Here is a 22,371-nt window from a genome sequence, read left to right on the forward strand (position 1 = left end):
ATGTTTTCGCTCTTGTTATAAACTATGGAGCAGCAGCAAACTAAAAAATAATCTCCAAATTTTATTGTCTATAGTGTGTGTGTGTAATTTTCTTTTGCTCATTACTTATTACCTAGTACCCAAGAGGTTCGCCAACTTCTTTCAGAGTTTGGAAGGGATTCGCATAGGGGAAAAGGGTGGGAACTGCTGCCATAAATGAAAGCATTCTAGCATTCTCAAAATTTATGAGTTATTTAAATTGAGTACCAGAAATATCCTCTTCCTCATGATTTGTCAGATGCATCTGCAGGAAATTTTTTTTCTCCTCAAGTTCCATTTGAAGTTTACTGTATGTCATGATGCATGTCATGTTTTTCTCCTTTACAAAAAATCACAACATTTATTTATGCTATTAATATTTTATTTCATTTTGTATTTTACAATTTGCAAATGCCTTGAGACATTATTAAAGTTTGTCTTTTCAGATATAGTGAATCTTTTGTTGACTAAAACGTTCAATAAATAATAAAAGAAAAAAGATGAAGAAACAAAAACATTGATTGGATTAACTAAATATATACATACCTATGTCCGAATAATATGCTTAAGTGTACATGAAAAAGTTCTACAAATTCATAAAATATTTTAGAATGAAGAAAGAAATGTATCACTATATAAAATTTTATTGTGTTCTAAACTTAATATTGTACAATAATTCAGAATTATCGAAAAAATTTCCCTACAAAGATTGAAATTCATAATTACTACACAATTTCTCGCAAAATAGAATTGTATGCTTTAATTTTAGATGCAATTGACATATCTATATATCTGTCTCCAATGGTTACAATTACTCCCCCAATCAGAGATGGGTCAACCTAAAAAACAAAAACAAATTTCAGCAAAAAATAAAATAAAATCATTTTACTGCAACTTTAGGGTTTTTTTTTTTTTTTCGTGGGATGTATTACTGAACTTGGTATGTAAAATGCAATTAATAAAACTAGGTATATTTCATCAACAGACTGATACTGTCACACTGTTTTAGAATGAAAATCTAGCTGTATGAGTGAGTCACGCTAATTTTTATCCATGGAACCTAAGAGGTGTGATCTAAAGCAAAAAAATTAGATAACTATAAAGATCTTGAAAAAAACTAAAATATAAATCTAATTGACTAAGTGGAGGAACTAAAGAATAGTTCTAATAATTTTTTTTTAAAAATACATATATTTAAACCAGGATTCAAGCCAGAATGTGGGATTGTGAGAGTTTTGCAATACTTTCCAAAATGCCACACAGAAAAATTCATTTAAACATAGTCCACATAGAAATCTCACTTAACATTCTGATCAAAAAATTTCAACTTGAAATTTTTTCCCTTGCTTTAAATTCACAGCGGTGAATAATTCGAATAATTCTTGTAAGATTGAGGCCTAAAATCAGCATGCTGCTCAAGACACAATATGAACAAGTAGGCATAGTAATTGCTGTTTAAAGCAAGAACTTTTTTTAAATGTCCATTCTATGCAGTCATGTCTCAGGATAGTCTTAATTTTATGCAGAAAGTTTTTCAACTTAGATTTTAACTGAAAATCTAAATGATGCTCCTCATTAATATGTGTTAAATAACTAAATTTCCATGGTAATAAAATTTTAGCATAACTTTTGGTTTTCATGCAAATGATTTTCAAATGAAAGCTTACAATTTGGTACATTGACAAAGCCAAAATTGTACAAACCCAGTTCTTGAAAGTTCAAGGTTCCGCTTAATTCGAGGTGTTGCTTACTTTATATATTCAGTTATATTTTATAGTTCCAAAAAAATTATTTTCATTAAAATCTGAAACGAGAAATCTTTTACAACTGTCTAACTCTTTTAATCACACAGTAAATAATAAAAAATGCATTGAGATGTTGGTTGCAACAACACTCCTTCAGTGACATGAAATATTCATCGACTACTAAATATGTATTAAGAGATGACTTGGAAATAATAACTTGACATAGATTAACCACAAAGATTGTAACATGCCTTTTGGAATACCCGATTAGAGTAAAAATAGAAGAATCACAACTTATCTATATTATACGAAACATCTATGTTAAATTTTAAAACTTTTACAACCAACCCCTTTTGTTTTATGTGACATATATACAAGCACATAGTTGTAGACGTAATGACAAAACTTATCGAAATGGATTCAGGCACTGTCAAAATGCATGCTTGGTTGCATACAAATTTGCAGACATAAATAGGTACAGAGACATAGTGAAGAAAACATTCAAAATTCGTTTAGAGGTACGTAAAAGAAAAATTTATGCTGAAATTTCAGTGTTAATATCTTTTGTGAAGACAATATTTACAAAGTGTAAAATATTAATCTGGAAGGATCTTCTGGATAATCTAAGTTTTCAGTAATCCAAGGTGGGGTGAGTCACAATCACCTTGGATTTTTGAGACTACCATACTTTCAACACAAAAGTTTTTTACTTCTTAACAACACTTTATTTGATACAATTACCAGCAACAAAACAAACTTGTTCTTAAAGTATACCTTAGTTTGCAATAGTACTTTTTCATTCTTTTGAACAAATCCTTTCAGTGTCTTTTCAAATTCAGCAAGCGTAGGAGCATCAAGTGGCTAAAAAAGGGGGGAAATACAAGAAATAACTTGTTTCTTCAATAGATCATAGTTTTTAAAACAAACACATCTGCACATGCAATAGCTACTGAAACATAAAAGCAACAAGTTTTCACAACTCTGGTTGCTTTTAAAACAAAAATATAACTAATGTGTTTGAATACAATTTACTTTCAATTTTCAAATAAGTTCAAAAACTTGAGCATTTTAAATTTCTTTAAAATTGATCTTTTAGTAAATACAAAGCAAGTTATCATTAGAACAGTGATTCTAAACTACTGTGCTGTAGCAATTTAAAGTATCACCGCTATGAATAATGTACGTAGGCTTGGATGCCACTCGTAAAATATTGTGAAGTTAATTTTTTGACAACTAACACAGTTTAACATTGTTTCAGTTTATCAGAAAAAAAAATTCTATTTTGTTATTTTGTTTAATAGAAAAAAAAATAGTTAAGTTTTCCTACCCTTTTCATACAGTAGGTGTTTAAATGTAATAATGCCATGAGATGGTAAAGGGCATAATGCAAAATTCAGAATGGCAGCTCAGGATTTCTGTCCTATGTTGCCTGTACCAGAGGAAAACTTATTACATGAATTCAACCATTGCAAATAGTTTAATTGTGACAAGTGTAGCTATCTTAAGCAGAGAGCAAAAGAATCTCAAGCTTTTTGCAATATTAATGGATCCATATATTAGGTTATACCTCTCTCCCAATTTCGAGTCAGAAAAAGGGGCTTTATCCATGGAAATATATGGTATATCAGTTTCATATAATTCACTTTATGAATTAATATTACAATATTTTCAGTTTTGTGTCTAGCTTCACAAAAAGTTTAATTTTAATCAATTCTGTAAGGAAGAAAAAAATTTAAATTCACAATGAATGAATAAATCAATAACCTTACCAAAAACAATTTCATCCTGACATGCATTACATATGCACTATTTCATATATAAGTTATAAGTAATAAAAAAATTACCTTAGCTGATACAATCTCACATACAATTTCTCCTCTAATAGAACTCATAACACCATTGAAACAATCAATCACTGGCATTAGGGATTTTAGACGGCCATTTTCAGCCAAGGATACTGTAAAGCAAAAAGTAATTTTTAGGGTTCATTCTATTCAGATATACTTTTTTTTATAGATTTTTTTTATTTCCACTTCCTTTTTTACACTTCCTTTTTAAAGCTAAATTTTGGGATTGATACTTCATTTTAATGTATTAACATTCCAAAACTGATTCAAACACTTAAGGTAAAACTTTTTGTTTACCCAAATATACAAAAGTGCAATACATATACAGTGTCAAACAACTTCCACTAATCAATCCTAGTTACATAGGCCCAAATGTAGCTGGTGCTGTCCTACATGATTGAGGAGAGATGCAACAGAAGACAGATTCAGAAAAAAATAGAGAGCAGCAAAGTAAGATAAAAATATAAAGTATCTGAGCAAATAGCTCAAAACTATCTACAGGAATAAAAATCAACATGCAGTGGGTAGGTAAAATTTTTAGTAAGAAAATCCTTGCTCCGTGAAAGCAATAACGAACAGTTTTCATTAATTTATCTTCAAATTTTGAAGATTATCAGTGTTAAATATGTGAATTATTACTAATAACTTTCAGCCAATGCACATATCTACAGCAAATGTATCTTCACAGTACCAAATGTATCCGTGCATGCATGTATCTATAATCTCTAGCTATGGAGAGCAGTGGACTCTAAAAAGTGTTCTCTCCTTCGAATTTTATGTCAATTTAGATCATGTGAAGCCCTTTTTAGGATGTAATCAATAACAAGCTTTTGTTTAAATTTTAAACCCGATAACATGCAGTAGACCCAATATCAATATTATCAATAATTTAACAATAACTACTATTAAGGGAAAATATTAGAAAATTATTAAAATATAAATTAAATGAGCACACTTAAAGTAACTTTATGTTAAAATTACTTTCAAATTTTCAAAAAAAAAAAAAAAAAAACGGACACTAAAGGATTGAAATCTCATGCACAACATGTAATTTTTGACTATCCATATAGTCTATGTCTGCATGCTTCCAACCAACAAAAAAAATTAATTATGTCTATTAAAAATTATTTCAAACTGAATTTAAATTTTGCAAACTGAAAAATATTTGCAAGAATTGATCAAGCACAGAAACACCAATAGATTTCTAATGTAATAAGAGCTCAGTTCTGCATTCATTTTATCACTGGATGGTCAAAAATGAAATAAGGAAAAAATAAAGTTGCATGACAGTTTAAAATAAGTGTCAACTTGTTTAAGGAATTGAGTTTAGCTCAGATTTTTAAATGAAAAAGAAAATTTAATGAGATAAGAATTTTGATTAACACAACGAAGCCAGGAGAGGGATCTCATATGTAGGACACTTTTTTTGTTTAGTAAATACAATTACACAGCATAGTAAGATAAAAACAAAGTATCTGCACCCATAGCTCAAAACTATCACATGCAACATATAACATTTTTAGTAAGAAAATGCTTTCTGCTTTCAATCATGCATTCGTGAAAGCAATAATAAACATTTTTCATTAATTTATATTCAAATTTTGAAGATAAAGTTTTTAATATGGACAATATTAATAATTTTCATCTAATACACATATTTACAACAAATGTATCTGCACAGCATCAAATGTATCCATGCGTCTATATTATCTAGCTATGTTACACAGTATAATATAAGCATTTTCACTATTGATGTTATAAGATGAAAATCAGCAGAATCTAAAACTAAGACAACCCATTTGTTCATATTTTTGATCCCAATTTCTTAATGGATTTTGATTGAGCACAAAACCAGACAAAAAATTCAATACACTTTTTAAATAAACTTTTCTTAATAAATTATTAAAAAAGCAGATGTCAGCAAAAATGTAAAAAAACCTTCATACCTGAAAAAAGAACATTAAGCAGTGCATCTATTCTTTTACTGGCTAAACAATGAGCATTAAAAAAAAAACTTCAGTTATGTAAAGGTAAAGTATTCTGTTTTTCATTTTAAAACTCACCTACTAAATTTAAAGTCAATGGACTGTAATTCTTTTTGGCAAACGCTTTCCTCAAGGCATCTGGAAAAAAAGAACATACTATTGCATTAAAAAGGAACAAACTAATAAGTTCCTATCAAACTTTTATTTTTTAAACTACAGACAATCACTCGATAGTAGCAACAAAAAAACAATTCTTTTGCTTGCCTCCAGGGTTGATGCACAAGGATGTTTTTGTCTTTCGAAAACGAAACTCATTCTATCAAAAAGTATTCCAGTAAATATATAAAACAATTAGTCAAAAAAATATAAAATTAAATATACAGTAGAAGTTTTTCATGAGACAGTTTATCCAGGTTTAGTGATATTAAGTTCTGTTGTGCAAAAATGCAAACATTTTCACTGTACTGTATATATTTTCACTGTTTGAAGAAAGTATTATTCTTCAATACAGCCAAGTTTTTGAGGAAGGACAATTTTCATCTTATTTGTTCCTCATTTTAGCTTTTTTGAGGTTTACATGTGATTTTTATTATTTGCGGCACTTGTGCTACTCAATTCCGTGGATAATCGAGAGTTAACTGTAGTCAACTTTATCTCACTTTCGTGACAATGAGGAGCTCTCTCTGCATTATTAAAATTCATTTTCTAAGATTACTTTTGAAACAAAAAAGACAACAGCAGTTTCAGGGCCAAATTCACAACATTACCAGATGAGAGTAACTGCATAAGAGTTTGGGGATGAAAACAGAAATGAAAGCTATGAAATTATCTTTTAATTTAAAAATGTTACAGGAGTTTTTCAGGAAAAATTAAGGAATAGTTATCATTTTTATCAAAAAACAAATATCCATACTCTATCTCTCCATTATGCACTATATGATCAAAAGTATTGGAACACATTTTAAAATTCACATATTTACGGATTTTTCGAGAAATAAGAGACCAATTGCTCTGTAATTTTTTCAAATAAAAGATATATCCCAGCTGGCATTTTTCAAGAAACATTGAATCTACTATTCATTTAGAGGATCAGCAACAAATTGAGAAAACAAAAAAAAAGGTTTTTTGCTCATCCTTCATTGTAAATAGCTGGGAATAACTATAAATTTCAGGAATAAATTAACAAACTATGTGGAATTTATTTTTATATTTTTTGAAAGTAGCTCTTATACCCACAGAAATATAAGCATTTCTTTCAAAAACACATATGTTTTTTGACGGTTTTTCGCCTTATAACACGCACAGTTTCCGTCAAATGTTGCTAAACTTTCAGAATATTTGACAGCATACAAGAGAAACATAATAAAATTTGAAATTGAAAAACTCAAAATTTAATGAAATATGAAAGTTTAAAGCAATTTCTTATTCACTGTGCATGTGCGAAAGATAGCTATTTATGACCTTCATAATCCAAAGCCCAGATAGATCTTGTAACTCATAATAAAATTCCAGCTCGATATCTTTAAAATTTAAAAAGTTATCAACAACCTAATGAGCCAACTTTTAATAATTCTAGGATAGGCAACAAATCATGAAGGATCATTCGCAAATAATCTGTTTTTGTCATGAATCACTCGGCATGATAACAGGAAAGTGTTGCCAGTTTGCGAACAAAGTGTGGAACAATCAAATCATAAACTTAAAAGTATTCACTTGATGATGGGAAAGATTCGCATTTCATAGTAAGAGGGCGTTTTTCTTTTCTTTTTTTTGAGCAATCACAATTGCTTATTGTTCTCACTTGACTGCTTTTTGATGTTCTTCGATTTTATTTTTCCCACCGCCACCCTCTGCCAGCACAATCGTCGACCAGGTCCTAACGATGCTGCTCCTATAGCGAAAGCCGTCTCCAGTTTGCATCCATGTCTTACATACACGCGCTTACATACACAACTACACACACAAACACATACACCTACACACATACAACTACCCACACATTCATGCCTGCACACAAACACATATGCCTACACACACATAACCCTCACACACACACATTCATATACACAACTACCCACAAACTTATGCCAGCACACAGACACAAACACACATGCCTACACACACACATACCCCCTACACACAAACACACATACCCCCCACACACACTCGTGATTGCGAAAAACATAATTTGAATTCAAGCTGTCAAACTTCATATTAATTTTTCTTTTTTTTTTATTTATTTATTTATTTATTTATTTATTTATTTATTTTGGCATACAATTTTAAAACTTCAGCTTTTTTTTTTGGTACAAAATGTGTTAAACACACAAAATATTTGCAAAAAGATCAAAACTATTCTTAGACTTAAAAAAACAATAAATTCATGAAAACAGTGTTAGTGAAGTACAAAAATTACAAATTATTGTACGCGTATATTTTAGAGGGATAAAGATTCAATAAAGAGTCAGTCTTCTGTTATCATAAATATGAATCAACACTTCCATTAAAAAGATAATATTAAGAGGGTCTCACAATATACCAACATACTTAAGATAAAAAATACCAGTAGTCAATCACATTTTTTTTGGGGGGGGGGGGGCAAGAGTGAGCATTTTGAGCAGGGAAAGAAATATTTTTGCACATAATCTTCATTTTTCGGAAAAAGAAAATATTTTGCAGATTGTCCTTTTTATATGTGTGTGAAAGAGAAAAAAATCCAAAAAAAATCTTGTCATATTATTATTTTATCAGTCATTCTATCAAGATACAAACCTTAATTATCTTAATCTGATCCATGAAAAATTATTAAATTAACAGTTCCTTGGTACTTATGAATCTGAAAAGTACTCATCAGCCCTGCAGCAAAAATTTTTTCAGTAGTCTGTGACGTGGATCAAAAAATCCAAAAGCAGACCAAGATAATCCGACATTAGAGTAATCTTAAAATTAAAATTGGCTCCAGTAATACAAAAAAAAAAAAAGACGCTGAACTTAAAAATTTCAAGATACTTGTGAATAATATTCCTGAAAGTAAGAGTACAAGTCTTTGTTTGCCAAATTCAAGATTTTTTTTTTCTGCTAAAAATTTTAGGTTTTATTCTACCCCATCTAGGAAATAGTCTGCAGACTTCCTCAACAGTCTGTGATGCACTCTGCAGCATCAGGCTGCTTCTGCTTCTGGGCTTATCAGTCAAAAGTATGAATTTGCACACAAAAATTTAGTTTTGTACTAAGAACCGTTTATGCAATTGCACTGCTAAAAATAATTTATTCAAAACCAAAACTTCTAAAACTACTTATGTTGTACAAAATGGTTCCAATATTTATGGACCATAGACTATAACATTTACTTACCAACTTTAATGTTCACTTTCAGCAAAGGATTCAAGACAAATTCACGTAATTTCACATCTTTTCTCAAAACATCCTAAAATAATGAAATTTTAAACTATTTACTAAGTTTTGTGATGATTGAAAAACTTAATAAATGTGTGGTTTGAACAACTTAATAAACATAAACAAATTTTTTTGTTAAATACAAAATTTTATTAAAAGGGAATAATTAAATAAAAACAAAAATTCCTTAAAAAAAATAAATAAACCTATTGTTGAAATGCTATGTAATCTCAGAGAACATCCCGATTCCTTTATACACATAGTATAAAAGAATACGGACATTATACACTATACAGCTGATAAATCAAAAACACCGAGATGAATAAAATGCATTCCATACATTAAATCTTAACAATCAATCAAATAACAAAAAATGATATAAATAACAAACTGTAATTTTGTGCCCCTTTTCACATCAAGTAAACATCTCCAAGGCATACCTCAATATATCTCTAATAGTTGATGAATATTTCCCTCCACTAGAGGAATGTTGTTGACATCGACTTTTCAATATATCTTGTAAATTATTCTACTTTACTGTGTGTAGTTAAGGAAGTCATACAGTCAGGGGCGGCAAATAGGGGGGTCAAGAGGGGGCGGTCGCACCCCCAAATTTTTTGAGCAGAATGATAGAAAGTGGGTGAATTCAATTTATGTATGTCGGAAATCAATGTTCCTTAAAAAAAAAAAATCTCGCTGGTTCTCAGTAACTATTTGATGAAACTCGACACATTCTCAGACTAGAAAAAGTGTTTTTCGTTATTTGGATGATGATTTAGAAATTCATAAAGTATTTTTCAGCCTTTTCAGAAGAGAGAAAACTGATAGAGAAACATGGTTAATTTTAACTGAAGAAGATATTTCCTCATATAAGCTAAATATTTCATACTTGTGTGCCCACAGTGTAACGATGGTATGTCCAATATGAGAGGCCCGTGCAAAGTGGTATGGCTCCATGGTTTTCACAAGAAAATTTCTTGATATTTTACATTCACTTTTACGCTCACTTTTGAAGTGTATATTTATTTAATGAGTGTTCATCGCTTTCTTCTGCTAGAAACCCGTTTCAGTTGTTCAATGCTTTCATAGAAACTTCTTAAAAATGCATTTGATTATTGAATTAAAAAAAACATCTCAACAAATACCTTTTATGGGGCTCTATAATTATGCAATCTTGGAATGGCGCAAGATGATCTTCAAATGTAAAACCATAAAAATTTTCTCTATAACTTCAAAGCAGTGATTTGACAACTGGAAGAATTATTGCAAAACGATTCTTTCAGTGGTGAAAAAGCTCATGCCCTTTAGCATGTATGACTTCGTTTGAATTTTTATTCAATTTGTTTGTATTAAGGAAAGTTTTTGAAAAATGCTTTACTCTATCAAAACATCTTCAATCCGCTACCCTTAGTTTTCGGACTATTCAAGCCACAGTTCAATCTACAATTGATCTGTGCACCATACTACCATAGTTCAATCTACAATTGAAACTGAAAATAGATTTTACATAGATGTATATTTCAATCAAGCGTGACACTTTAAAAAAAAATTCTTCCTTCGTGCCGATTTAAAAAAGGCGGAAAAAATTAGTGATGATGATGTGAAGTCAAACATAGAATTTTTTAATATTTTGTATAAAGTAATAGATTCAGTTTCGAATGAAATTAACACAAGATTTGATGATAATTATTTTTCTGTATGGTTGGCTTTATACTATCAGGATTGGATTTTGAAAACGTAAAATAAAATGTTTCAATTATGAGTAAAATTTTTAGCATGAGGCAAGAAAAATTACAAGCAATATGCCGACAGACCGATTATTGCATCCAGAGACTGTAGTTTCGTCAATCTGGAATAGTGACTACTAGACCTGGAGGCAGATGACATCTCATTAAAGCTGCGACCGCCGACGAGACTAGATTATTCAATGATGAAAAATTAAGCCCGTCACAGTTTTTGATGTTGCTTGGGTGATTTTGAACAGCAATATATAAAAAGTGTTTTCATACATAACTTAGTTACTTCAATTATTTTTTAACTATTCCAATCAGCTCAACTAGTAGAGAAAGATTTTTTTTATTTCTCAGAAGGTTAATTTCGAAGCACAATGGGAAAAAAAAACTTTTCTATTTAGCTGTACTGGCAAAATAGCACGACACTGAGCACCGATAGATTAATAACACGATTCCCTGCTTTTGCGAATTCCAAAAATCATGCATTAAAACTTTTCCAAAAGGTATAACAACTTTAGTATCGAGATGTTTTGTATGATAACTGATTAGAAAATGAATCAAAATTTTAATTGTTTCTAAACACTAATTTTTATTTAATTAAACCGATTTCATGATCACACTTTGTTAACTTATGTGTGTTTGATACCACACTGTAGTTATACATATTTAAGAAACTCGACCCCCCAAATGAAATGCTGAAATGCCGCCCCTGCATACAGTAGCCATATAATGGGATTTCAGACATTAGTGCAGATCTTTTTTTTAGCTATCAAAGAATATACATTAATGCTCTTTGAATTAAACATAACCTTGGACTTTCAAAACTCAAATGTTTGACACTCTTCTGTACTAAATTTTCAAGTTGTTGCAGCACCTTAGCTTTTTATTTTCAACTTGGGAGAAGAGGGAAGGGAGATTTGGGGGACAAAACTTACCACAACTTATTGTTTTAACATGTTCAAAATCTCATAATATTTCTCTATAAGGATCATTTATGAACTTAAATTATTGATAAACATCGACAATCACTTTGCACATTAGTCAGGTTATAAGCACACTATTTTTATCATAATTCTAAAAATAAAATAACAGTTTTTAAAACTTAAAAAAAAAAAACACACACGCTTTTGTAGCAAAATGAACTAAAAAGTAAAACATAATCTTTTGATAGTAATTGACCAAACAACTTAATTTTAATATAATTTTAAAAAATGTGGGGTGCTGCCTACTTACATTTTTGCATGGACAACAAATGGAAGAAATTCAAGACAACTGATTAGAAGCCCCCCACACTTTTTTCTATTACATTAAAATTAAGTATTTGGTCAATTACTATCAAAAGATTATTTTTTACTTTTTAGTTCATTTTGCTACAAAAGCGTGGTTTTTTTTTTTTTTTTTAAGTTATTTTATTTTTCCTTTTTCCCTTTTTCTTCCTTTCTTTTCTGTTTAATTTAACTTGTTTTATGAAAAAATATTCATTTCAACATAATTCAAAATATTTTATATTCATGAAATTTGCCAAAAAAAAAGGGTGACTAAAGGTGTCAGGCAGCATTTAAAACGCTGTCTCTCGAACTCCAAAAAGAATACTCCTTAAAGTGTAGTAGGCCAAGCTTTAAAAACATTCAACTGCGTTGATAAATTGTTGGTAGAGTAATTGACTAATTCATCTCGGTCATCGATGTACGTGTGATGAAATCGTATTTATATTACTTTGAAAATTTAAGATACATTTCAATAAAAGTATTGTTCAACAATGCCCTGATCAGCAATAAATTGCCAATTGAAGGCTCACCTAAATTTTGGCATGAAATTAGTTAAAAACAATTATAACTCATGTTCTAATTACCTTGGAACAACGGAACAAATTTTCTCTGATGCAGTAAAATCAAAGGTTTTTATAGATGTTTTTAAATAATTTTTAAGTTCAATTTTTAATATATATTTTTAAAAGTTTTCCTTTTCACATTGTTGGAATTAAGGTCAAAACATTGGTTAAAATTGGAATAAACTATCAATTAATAGTTAATTAATTTGATTATAGAATATTACATTGTCATCGGATCTAAGGTTGTGTGCCAAATTTCAAAAAAATATGATCGCAGGAAGTGGGCGAAATTTGAGTTGCAAGATTCCATTACAAGATACATACAGGTGAAGCTAATAAAAGAGTGTTAATAAGTATCTAACCATAAACAGATATTTCAAACATACACCAAATAAATCTAATATAATACAAGAGTTTTGGAGCTAACATAATATAGAAAATTCACATTTTTCAGCTGATTAAACAAAAATAATAAAACCTTTTTTGTTTTCTATCTTAATTTTAGATTAGGACTCATTAAACTTTCTCTTTTTTCATGACTATACCTAGAGCCGCATTTCCTTATCTTTTTTTAACCTACGCATCAGGACAATTTGTCAAAAAAGATTTGTAGATTGTTGGTGATTTTTATGTTCTCAAAAATAAATGAATGAATACTACTCAATAGGCCACTAGAAATATCATTAGTGTTATTTCTTCATAACAACACTAACAGATTCATAGGGAGAAAGGATGCCATTGCCTTAAGAGGCTGGACTGCAAGAAAAGTCCAGGCCCAGATCTGCGTACCTGCAGACGGGTGGGGGGGGGGGCACGTCCTTAAGGGGTATCCCAATTGCCCAAGACATTTTTGTTTAAAAAATTTAAAAAAAAAAGAAAACCTGTGACCCTCTTCCTCTAATCAACTCTAATTTGAACTCTGAAACTTTGAATTCAAATTATGTTTTTCGCAATCACGAATTGCGACAAGACCCTACTCATTACAGTTATTGTTTCTAGAAATGACTCCCCCCCCCCCAAGTATGTCCCTCCTCCTGGGTGGTTATGTGTGTATAGTTGTGTGTGTGCAGGCTTAAGTGTGTGCACGTAGGCCTGTGTATGTGTGTAAAGGCGCTCACGTGTTGGCGAGTGTGTATGAGCATGCGTGTGTAGGACATGGACGCCACCACCCAGCAGAAGTGGATTCCGGGGGACAGTGGTCACGACGAGAGCAGCCGTGCCGCCGCACCGGTGGGCGGTGGTGCTGCTGGTCCAAGCTGAAAAGTAATCCCAACGTCAAGGACTGTCAAATGAGAACAATAAGCAATCGTGATTGCTCAAAAAAAAACTAGCACTAAGAATTATAACACGTTGCAAATATACACTGGTTTTGTTGCCGGGGGGCCAAAATTTATGGATCCGGCCCTGGAAAAGTCTCTAAGCCACAATGCCTAAGAATCATTCTAGATGAACTTTTCTTCCTTCAATACATACAAGAATGTTCTGGCAAAATGGGGTGCAAGCATCCAAAACATTGAAAGACCACCTACACAACTATTTTAAAGCCAATTGTAGAATATATGCTATGTCCCGACCTGGTCACACTCTTGCTCATCTTCAACAGAGAAGTTTGAACAGAACGTTACAAGCTAGGGCAGCAAAAATTATTTCTGAAGCCGTGTCTTCCACCAGTCACATGAAAATCTAACAAAAAAAAAAAAAAAGGGTTTAGACCATTAGAAGCAAAAAGAGAAAAGCTAACCATCAAATCCACAAACAATATTCTCAGCATTGATATACATCCTATATCTCATCAAACTGGAATTGTGAGTTCAGGCTTAAAAGATCCTCTCCCTTGCTGTTTGATAAAGAGGTTAGAGAAAAAATTGACCTAACTCTGGAAAAACTCAAAATAGTGAAACTCCATTTCACACAAAGAACAACTGAAAACACCTTATTGGACACTGTTTCAAAAAAGACCTTTGAAAGAAACAGAAGGAATTGGGACTAAAACCACGTAGCTTCTCTCTTACCATACAATCAAGTTACTGTTTATACCAATGAATAATCAAACTCTACGTTTAGCAAAGCTCTGTTGCTGTTCTTTGATGAGCAAAGGATTGAGATTACAGCTGGAGTTGGAAGAATTGCAACAACTTTTTCTGGAGAACTGTTAGCTACACACAAGGCACAAAAAGTCTACTTAAAACTGCCTCCGTCACATCAATCAAATGGAATCTATTTCTTAGTGACTCAAAGTCTACCCTGCAGGCAATCTGTAAAAGTATCTCAAACCCAATTTTTGACACTATTTTAGCTTCCGCGACAACTCGACCTGAAATTGAATACTGCAATGGATCCTTGTTCGCATGGGTCGGGATTTTAATAAAACTGCAAAGTGTTTGTCGAAAAAGGCCAGATATCTGTATCAGTCTGACGTTTCAACTTCCCTGGTGGATGCAAATGCCTTTGCAAAATCTAAACCTTTCCTCCCAACAAAGAAACTCAATACCAAATCAATCCTCACATAAATAATAGCCAATGATAGAGTAATCCGCGTGTTTCAACAATGAAACTCGCGTCACGGCATGATAATTTGTTAATATGTTTTGATAATGTTTAACATGCAGGGAAAGGTTTTTTTGTGACAAGGCTGAACTTGATCCGGTAACTTAACAGTTTTACTGGTAAGATTGTCATTTCAGGGGAATGAAGAAACAAAAACTATTAACGCTATCTACTGGAAATTAGGGTTAATCCACTGGTGTTTACCAGGAGGTTAGGGTTACAATTTCAAGTATCAAAACATCACCAAACAGGCAATAGCTTCGTTCAAATGTAGAAGCAATTTTCACCCATCATACCTTGACAGGCGATTTTTTAAGGGAACTAAATATTAATACGAACAGAGCTACTACTCTTATAAGACTAAGAATGAAACACCATGCAGAAATATGAAAATTTCTGCTGACGGTATCAAAAAGGACCAAAACTAACAACTGCCCCGACACTGAACATACTCCCCAGCATATCTCTGAAAACCAAGCTACAGTCAAGTCTGCATAATGGAATAGTCTATTTGAGATGAATAATTATTCTGTTGGTACATATGGCTTTATTCAGGAAGATATTAATCCATGCAAAAGGCAGCCAAAAACAGGAAAAGTGACTACAATAAACAATTGAACATACAACAAAAGCAACAATTTAAAATCCAAAAGAAATCTGTAAAGTAGAGGATTTTACAATTGTAGCAGAAATAAAGAGGAAGTCATTTCAGGGAGTCCTTGACAAATCGAGCAGACCAATAAAGCTTTTAGAGTAATTTTAGTTTTTGATCAGTTGTGTCAAGTTTTGAGCAGGAGAGGAAATGAGAAGCATTCATATTGCCAGAACCACAAATTAGACAGGTATTAGATGTTAAGATACCTATCCTGTGGAGGTGCTAAGCCAGGCAATCTTGAAAAATTATTCTAATAAGAGAGATATTCCATTATTTGGGATCAAAATAACAAATAACAACACTTATTATACTAAGCGGATATTTTTTTAACCGATATTCTATTAAGCAGGCTTGAGTGTATAACAGCAGCAAAGCACAGCCTGGACTACCCCCAGATAATGTTTTATACTCAAAGTTGGCAATAGACATTGCCAAAACTATCCAGTTTCATTTATGGGCACCTATATTTAAAATTTTAAGGGGTGGGGCTCAGATATTTTACCCATGGTTTAACAGGATATTTTCTCCATAGAAACCAATTTCAGTACAGATTAGAGTTATTAAAGCTGGAAATTTTTAATAAATTATTCATTAATGGCAGGAAAAGAAATGTTTTTACATTTTTGCAAAGAAAAAAGTACTAAAAGCAAGGAAGTTCCCATTTTTAGGGGGGCTGAGCTTGAGCCCCCTCTTGCCCCCCTATATGCCCTATATGAACGCCCTTGGTTTCATCATAATATCAGATTTTCTTCAAGGGATATAACAATACTACAATGCACAGAAAAGGAATAATATGTTTATTATCTGTAAGCAAATAAGCCTTGGAAAGAAAGAGCAGGAATAGAAAAAAATTACAAGTTCCGGTTCAGTTAAAACAAAAATTGTTTGACTTACAAGTTGACAAATGCAATCATGCTCAAATGCCGTCAACCTCCATACAAAAGAATTTGGATTCTAGATCCTAAAATTATGTAAAAAATATTGTGCACTATCTTTTTCTTCCTTTTCTCAAAACTTTTAATGATGCAATTCAGAAAAATATTTTAAGTGAAAATGTAAGGATCGGTTCAAATATTTCATGGACTAATGGTAGTTGACCGGCAGTTGAGAATGTCTGACCTGAAGGATAAGATATCTTGAAAGATTTTTTCCTTTTACTTTAGTTTTATGCAACATGTAAACAATTATTACTTTCAAATCTTTTATATCCTTTTCAACAGCATCAATCTTCTTTTCCTTCATTGCAGCTGAATATAGAGCTGTAGCATAACGACCTTCCACACCAAAAACTGGAACAGGTGGCTGAAAAAAGTTAAACAGCTGTTAACTCTTAAATTATAATTAGATTTAATTTTAACTTATATGCTATACATAATAGATTAAAAACTAAAATATATAAGAGTAAATATCTGTATAATCTCCAAAAATTGAAACAGAGATTAAAATGTTTTAAATGTAAATGGCAGGACTGAATTTATTTGAACCACCTGCAACAAATCAATAGGGATTAATCTTAGTTTAAATGTATGTTGGCATATTTCCAAGCTTACTGGTGCTGTTTGCTGCTGACGGTAGTGTTTAGATGTTCCATTAAAGACTACAGTAACCTTTGTGATGTCCGAAAACTTGGTCCTAGTGTCCGACATGTTTGGCCCGATGCATTGAAATTCTTACCAAACGGTTTCAATATATCAAAATGAAAGCTATTAATGGGTTTAATTTTTGCACAGGAAGCAGGACGAGGGCAGTCTCACATAATATAGAGGAACGTTCGAACGGCATTCGCAGAAAATTTTTGGCTCAACAGAATTTTTTTTTAAACTACTAACGGATCACATTCCATGTCAAGTGATCCAAAATTTGAGAAATTTTTTCCCTCACCTTTCTGTATTTCTTTGAAATTTGGCTCATCGATTGTACCCTTCGAGGTAATCAAAAGTCCAAATTTTTAGATCTCTTTATTTTATTTATGAGACTGAGTTTTTCAAAAAACCCTCTTTTTTTCATGGATGCTTGAACATAAAATGGACGATAAGTCGGCACCTAATATAGATAGAAAGATTTGGCAAAAAGCATTTTAAAGTACATTAGTTGTTATTCCATAGGATATGCAACATGACTAATTTCAAAAAAAAAATTCATTTTTATAAAATAATTTAAATTTTAAATTTCTCAGAAAACATATAATGAATGTTTTTTAAAAAGTTTCAAAAATTTGTGTGTATTTTATCTTTATTTGTGCAAAGTTTAAAATTGGGATCTCAATGGGATTGTATTTTCAAATTTTTAAATAAAATTTGATTTATGAAATAATGACATTTTTCAGATTCTAACTAGTTAAATATGGGTTCCCTTATTGGGGATGGTCTACTACTTAGTAATTGATCATGACTGTGCTTGAAATGAGCTGACGTGAATTTGTAGATTCCTCAAAACTTTCAAAATAATTGAAGGAATAATTGATGTTTTCAGGATACAAAAGGATTGAAATCTCAAACAAGGCATGCAACTTTCGGCGATGCACGTGTTTCTATGTTGGCATGTTTCCAAAATATACATTTTAAACATATATTTTGGGAAAAATGGTTTATGGCCATAACCGGTTATTTCAGCCACAAACAGTTTATGGCCGAAATTGAGGTAGATGAAGATTCAGAGGGAAAAATTAGGAAACAGGGACTACAAATATAAGAAAAATCAGAATCTTTTCAGTTTTAAAAAGAATTAGTGGATCATTCTCAAGCCAGAAAAAGGAAAACTTTACAAAACAAACATAGAATGCTGGAATTCTGGCAAAAGCTGGAAAATTCTCATCTCTGTAAGGGTGATAAAGGGGCAAAATACAGGTACAGTCAAACATGATTTTCTGACTAAATATCTTCTATCATGGAGCAGTAGCAATAATGTGAAAAAGCAGACACTTGTACTCAAGCAAAAAAATAAATGAATATTTACCTTTATGACAGCTGCTGTTCTAAGTGTAGAACTACTAAACTGCCTAGCCTGAAATAATCAAGAACATCAAATGAAGTTACAGCAATATTTTCAGTATTCAGTTAAATTATAAAATTGGATTGCAAATTGACAAAATATCAGACACCCCCCCCCCTAACATAATGTAATAACTCAATAAATTATAATTTAAGTTAACTACTTCAGAAAATTGTAGACATATCCAATAAAATATTGTATTCGTTGAATATCCAACAAAGTTCAGGGACAGAAAATTATTCAAAGTCAGTTTGTAGCTCATTCATAGATATTCCCTGTACTAAAATCAAACTCTCTTATAACGAGCCCTGATTTAACCAGAACTCTGTTTTAACAAGTAAATCAGAAATATTTGGTTGGTACACTGTTAAGTGTATGGGAGCAAAACTCGCTTTTAACGAGCACAACCCACTTAAAACGAGCAATATTTTTGAGATTCATAAAATTTCTATTGATTTCCAGCAAAATGAGGAGTCTTAAATCTTTAAAACAAGTGATGCCAGCATTTTTTTTTTTTAACTATTATTTGTAGTAAGGGAAGCATTGAAAAATTACATTTGTTAACCTCAAAGTTATCATTTCCGATATACTTATTTCCGATTATATTGTAGCTCAAATTCAAACTAATACAAATGAAACAGTCAATGAAAGTGACGACAATTACAAAAATTATGAAGAATTTCAAGCTGAACTACTATCAACATACTCAACGTCTTTTTATATGCAAAAAAAAAAAAACTTCAACCGTTTAAGTTTGGGGCGAAAATTACAATGTTTTGGTTCAGTGTTTCTTAATTTCTTTGATTACACTAGTTAGCAAAAAAGGACTTTTTTTCTGCCTCCTGGTTTTAAATAGTCAATTTCTACAAATTTTGGGTCGAGGAAAACGAATATGGTAGTGGATTTTTTTTTTATTAGCTTTTGTTTTCAAGATACATAAAAGCCTACTGGAGAAAGATGCACATTGATGTAAAGGTAATGTTATAAAGAAAAAAAAAATCCTGTGCAATAAATGTTATCAAATAGGTCTCGCCCTGCTTTATTAAACAATGCTTATTTTTCGGAAAGCAGTGGTTGTTTCTGGCTTATTGCTGTAAAAGCTTAATTTTCGATTGCTTTTTGTATGTCTAAAAAGGGCCAACTCTTGTAATAGTTCAGCAGCATTTGATGAGCAGTAACTCAGCCCAATAACCCTGATATTTGCATTCCATTGTAAAGATATTTTGATGATACCGTTCCTCATGCTCACAACTTTATCTAACAAAACATCCTGGAAGTAAACAAAATAAAAGGTTCAGAGACATCATTCATCAATGTTCACAGAACTTCCATAAAGATTTTTTGATCAACTAATTTTAGTTCTCTTCTTCTCTGCTGCTTTGAAGTACTTGTAATTTGCCTTTAAATGCTTCCTAGGAGTTTTTTTCTCCCCTTGCATTTTTTCTTTAATTTTAAACATGGGTTTTCATAATTGCATATATTTGAAGGGCTGTTTGAAATTCTCTCCTTAACCTTAACTTTAATGTGTCTTAGAAATTTCCCTCTAAGGGTCTAAAGGTACTGGAAAATAATCTTCGTGCACATTCTGAAAATGTACTTGCAAGGAAAATGAAATGTATTTCGAATAATATTCACTGCAAATTCAAAAAGTAACTTCGAAAATTAACACAAAACTTGTTGAAAAAAATTTAATTTTTAAAATATTTTAAGGGAAAGATTTAAAGTTCAAATGAGTTTAATGAGATAAGTTGTAGTCGCAGATAAATTTAATATTGGGATTTAAGGATAACAATTCAATTTTTGTGTCACGTTTAGTAAGTCTGTTGAGGTATTTTTGTTTAATTGTTCATATTTACTCTGCTGTTCATTCAAAGAATACTAATTAAGTTTTGCTCGAACTTTATTTTTATCTAATTTTCAGTGTTTAATTTGAACAAAGGATGCAAGTTTTGTGGAACCTCTAAAAGATCTCCACGAAACCCTAGAATTCCACGGAACACAATTTGCGAAACGCTGTTTTGGTCAATGAATATTCCTTGAAAAACATCAATAGCGCAAGAAAGATACAATAAGACAGTTCATAGGAATAAACCAAATTCTTTTCCACTGTAGAGAAATTTAAAACAAGCAAACCAATAGCGAGCAAATATCGTGGTACCTCCTGTCTCATTACAAGCAAGTTCGACTGTATTCATTTTATAATATAACATTCTTGAAAACATAGAAAACTCAAAACAGGGTTGCTTCACATTTCTTTAAGAGAAAATTCAAAGGATTTTTTTCCCCTATAAAATTCAAATTCTTTTTGAAGGGTCCATAAAAATTTAACAAAATGATAGCATGTTCAAGATCCAAATTGCTATTCCCATTAGTGAAAGATTTTGAGGTGTATGTCAATTGTATTATTATTATTTTTTTTTTTTTAAATCGATTAATATTCCGTATCGGTCAAAAATCTACTCGATAGAGCACTTCTACATTATCGAGAATAAATATTTACAGGAAGAGACCGAGTTCATTTCAATAAATCAATACAATTAGAGGCTTTTTTTGCTCCTTTAAATAATCTACGTTTCAAAAGTGAGAAAAAAAAATGCAACATTTTTTGCTGACAACAAAACATAGATCTATGCTCCCGGCTCGTTCCACTCGGATAATGAAATTTAATGGACCACATGCAAAATAACTATGTACTGGAAGAATAAGCTTGAACTTACAGCAGTGATTATGTTTTTTGTCGCATTCATTCTTCAAAAAGCAAACTATGACCAAAGATATTAATTTCTAGAAGAATTCTCCTCCAAGTTTACGAAAAGGAAGGTCGACAAACATTAGTATTGCCATCGAAAAATTTAATAATGCATAACATAGCTTTATCGATTTTTTTTTCATAGTTGTATTTTAATGCGTAAAGTTTCATTAAATTTCAAGAAGTCAAAAAAGATGCAATATTCAAATCTGCTATTTATGTCTTAAAAGTATAGTCGTTGTATATAGAGTCCCTAGGCACTCTAGATGTATTTAAATAGCTCGCCCTTCAGTTCTTTCTAGAGTCCCTACATAAAAACGTAGTTTCTTTCTTAAGACTTAAGAGGAGAATAGAGCAATTTTCAGTCATGAGTGAAGACAACTTCTGCATCATCTAGAAGTCATCATTATTAATACATGCACGAATTTATTTTTTAAAATTTGCGGTACCGCAAAAACAATAATAATAAAAAAAATACGCAGTTGTGATCCAATACACTATCGCCATCTGCCGTCTTTTGCAGTAAATTGACGTGGTAAACAACGTTTCTTTAGCTCCAGTTATATTAGGTGTCGCATACAAAAAGATGTCAGCATATTTACTCATATTTGATTGAAATTTTCATCCCAAAGTTGAAACCTGATGAAATAATGTAATTCATAATCAGTTGAAACTCTCGAAATCATCATGTAACATCAACAGTGAAGGATTCTTTAATTTTTTAAGAAAAAACATCGTCGCAGTACGTATAACATTGTCCCACCCCTTCTCTGCAGTTAACAGATTTGGTTACTTATTTCCAGATTTTTTTATTTTGCTTGTCAAAATAATCTGCTTTTAAGTTCCCAAATATTTGCTGTTTTTGTTTCAAAGA

At 31.3% G+C, this 22,371-nt stretch overlaps 2 protein-coding genes across 2 annotated transcripts in view; one reads left to right on the top strand and one right to left on the bottom strand.

Moving 5' to 3' along the window:
• Positions 1-611: 611 nt before the first annotated feature.
• Positions 612-21,600, bottom strand: LOC129229222 (ATP synthase subunit O, mitochondrial-like). The gene is made up of 8 exons (XM_054863487.1): positions 21,466-21,600; positions 18,713-18,760; positions 16,949-17,059; positions 8,950-9,022; positions 5,674-5,733; positions 3,608-3,720; positions 2,538-2,624; positions 612-857 (listed from the first exon to the last, which is right to left on the bottom strand). The coding sequence occupies exons 1-8, from the start codon at positions 21,493-21,495 to the stop codon at positions 744-746; spliced, it is 636 nt and encodes a 211-aa protein (XP_054719462.1). The 5' UTR covers positions 21,496-21,600; the 3' UTR covers positions 612-743.
• Positions 21,601-22,082: 482 nt separating this feature from the next.
• The window catches only part of LOC129229211 (insulin receptor substrate 2-B-like), a 44,040-nt gene continuing 43,751 nt past the window's right edge, over positions 22,083-22,371 (top strand). Inside the window, exon 1 of the mRNA XM_054863476.1 lies at positions 22,083-22,239. The gene's annotated coding sequence lies outside the window, so the exon portion shown is untranslated. The remainder of the gene's footprint in view (positions 22,240-22,371) is intronic.

The sequence above is a fragment of the Uloborus diversus genome, chromosome 1, assembly GCF_026930045.1.
Source record: "Uloborus diversus isolate 005 chromosome 1, Udiv.v.3.1, whole genome shotgun sequence".
Taxonomy (NCBI): domain Eukaryota; kingdom Metazoa; phylum Arthropoda; class Arachnida; order Araneae; family Uloboridae; genus Uloborus; species Uloborus diversus.